Genomic DNA, 2829 nt, shown 5'->3' on the forward strand with positions numbered 1-2829 from the left:
TTGTGTTTATTGGTGGACTGATTGTGGGATACACAGTGATGAGCAACGTTTTCCCAGTCGATGCTTTTATTTATATGCACAGTAAAAAGATGACAGTCACGTGAGGTTTGGCTGGATTTACACTGAACTTCAGCTCCAGAGGTTCTGATCCAGCCTGGAGGCTTTCAACACGTCTCCAAGCACCACCAATCACATCTGACAACTTCTCTGTAAGTAAAGACTGTTTTATCCTTAAAACACTTCTGGAAACGTACATTTTATTTTCTTGCAATTTCTACACATCTGACATTGAAGCACTTTAATGTTTGTGTTCAAACTGAGTCACTGAGAGCAAACACAACCTCAGCTACAGACAGACTAAAGCTGCAGAAAGGTTTCCCTGTGAAACCCGTCGCTTTGCTCAGCAGCACTCAGCTCGCTTCGACAGCCTGTGGTAAAGCAGAATTGGACAAATGATCTTTTTAAATTGTGTTCTGCATCAATTCAGCTGAAGCCCAGGTATGAAACATGTCATGTTTCCAGGAGGGCAAAGCTGGGCGGCACTTTGAAAGGAAAACTATTGACTAGACATTCACCAGCTAATGTCAGCGGTGACCGTGTGCAGGCGACTAAACGGAGCTGAAAGAAGGACGTATTCAGCAAATCGTGGGGAAATCGTTCCATGAAGCGGCTGCTTGGTGCAATCTGCTTTCTAAATGTTCTGAGGAAGATGGAGAGAGACGGAGGAGCCGAGTTATCTGCTCGGTTCAGTCTGAGGCTGAAGTGGACTCACACTGAAATAATCTATCAGGTAAGGTCAGAGTCACCCGTCACCAGAACCTGCCTCATGATGAGACTAACAGCCGGACGGTCTCACAACTGGAACTGGTCTTTCTGGTCCACGTTGACATGGACAGGAAGTGCAGTCCAGGGACGGTGGTTTTTTTTGCTTTTCTTTGTCATTTGTGGCAGTAAATTTAACATGTTTGTGTTTCTGGCTGTTGGTTGGACAGAAAACTTCATTTAACACTTTGGATCCTGGAAATGTGTCATAACCTCCGTACACACCTGATACCTCTCATCCACACCAGATGTCTGCCTTTTTTTTTCCAGTAGGAAATAAATTCAGAAACAAAAGCAATCACATGCATGCTACCACACAGTTCTTGGAGGTGAGTAAATCCAGCCAACCTCAGCATGTGATCACTGCATTAATAGATGAGTAGCTGCAGGTTGTAGCTGTGATGTTGCTGAAACGTTGCATCAAGCAGAAACCTCTCCATCCCATCAGCCTCTCTGCCAAACACATCGAACACAGCGAGTTCAGGAAAAGAAAAAATTAGTGCAAGTGAGCATGGAGAGCCTCCTCTGCACAGAAAGCTGCGATAAGGAGAAGTCATCCGACGATAAAGCTCGGCTCCCTTCAGCATGTCATCAGGGCTCCAGGATTTGATTGTGCAGTTTTTAGCTACTTAAGATTCAACATACGTCCTGAGCCGCTGGTCGTGTCAGAACGCCGTCACTGAAATGTTTTTTTGTGGTTTTGTTTTTTAAAATTCAGAATTGCGTTTGCATACACACAACCTGACGCTTTACTCGTTAACAACGTTTGGATTGAAACACAAAACAAATTAAACACTCATTTTAACCGGTTGTATCATTATTTGGCGTAATCATCCTTTAAATGCAGAAATAAAAGTAATGCCCCTTTAAATTCAAGAGAAAGTGCACTTTGGCGAATAAACACAGAAATTAGCTGCTCGTCGTTTTCAAATCACAGTAGCTGACAGAGTGGCACGATATGAGCTGACACCTGCTGTTCTGGAAATTAAAAGCTGGACTGAAAAGCTCTTGGAGACCGACTCAAAATCACAGGTATGAAAGGCAGCGGGTGGGATCCACTGGAGCTCAGACTGGAAAGCAGGAATTTCTCCCTAAACAGCTCTAAGATCACTGAATTCATAAATAATTCTCTCGTTATTTGAAGCCAAATAGAACCTTTCCCTCTCAAACCCTTCTGTGCTTCACACATCATCCACTAAAGGACTGTTGACCTGAAGCTGCTGCTCGTCGCGCTCATAGGACGTGGGTGCAGTCAGAGCGGGGCCCTCCGTACTGCAGGACGCTCGGACCTGACGGGCCTCTGCCCGGGGTTTCATGGCTGCCTCGAGGTCCTGAACTGGAACCAGCTGAGGAGGAGCTGCTGCTGCTGCTGCTGGTGGACGGAGGGTCTCTGTCAGCTTGTGACCAGACCTGAGCTGGTCTGACTGGACGGTGGAGGCGATGAGCGTCCAGCATCTCCAGCAGCAGGTCGTACAGAGGCACTTTGTTCTTGCACTTCATGCTGTAGAGGTGCTCCATGCCCTTGTTGCTGTCGGTAGATTTCACAACATTGTGTGTTAATGCATCAAAAAAAAAACAACACTTCTCATTTTTGTTGCTCCTGACCAACACCTTTGTGTTTCAAACCAAAAGCTAACAACAGGCTCGTCTCTGGACTTTCTGCCTCCCCGACCCTGCAGTACCGCTCCGCTTCCAGCCCACCGGACTCCTACTGATGATTTGTTTTTAACTGAGTAAATGCCACTCAGACAGGAGTAAGCACAGCATTCCTTATTCATTGTACACATTTGATACTCTGATGGGTATTTAGAGGTTCCCTGTGGAGTTTTCCTGTAAACAAACAAAAGTCCTGTTTCCATGTAGACGGCGGTCGCTAATCATAAAACTCCTTTTAAAGTGTTTTAAATCATCCACTGCTTACATGTGCATCTTAGTTCAAGTCCAATTAAAGCCGCAAGCGGCGATGGACGGGTCCTCGCCCTACGCTTGTCGGCCTTCGCGCACGGC

The 2829-nt window shown here is 46.0% G+C and overlaps 1 protein-coding gene across 1 annotated transcript in view; it reads right to left on the minus strand.

Moving 5' to 3' along the window:
* Positions 1-2055: 2055 nt before the first annotated feature.
* esr1 (estrogen receptor 1) overlaps positions 2056-2829 on the minus strand; it is a 28780-nt gene continuing 28006 nt past the window's right edge. The window contains exon 9 of the mRNA XM_008278655.1: positions 2056-2350. Within this exon, the coding sequence (XP_008276877.1) occupies positions 2056-2350 (295 nt within the window). The remainder of the gene's footprint in view (positions 2351-2829) is intronic.

The sequence above is a fragment of the Stegastes partitus genome, unplaced genomic scaffold, assembly GCF_000690725.1.
Source record: "Stegastes partitus isolate 25-593 unplaced genomic scaffold, Stegastes_partitus-1.0.2 Scaffold129, whole genome shotgun sequence".
Classification (NCBI taxonomy): Eukaryota; Metazoa; Chordata; class Actinopteri; family Pomacentridae; genus Stegastes; species Stegastes partitus.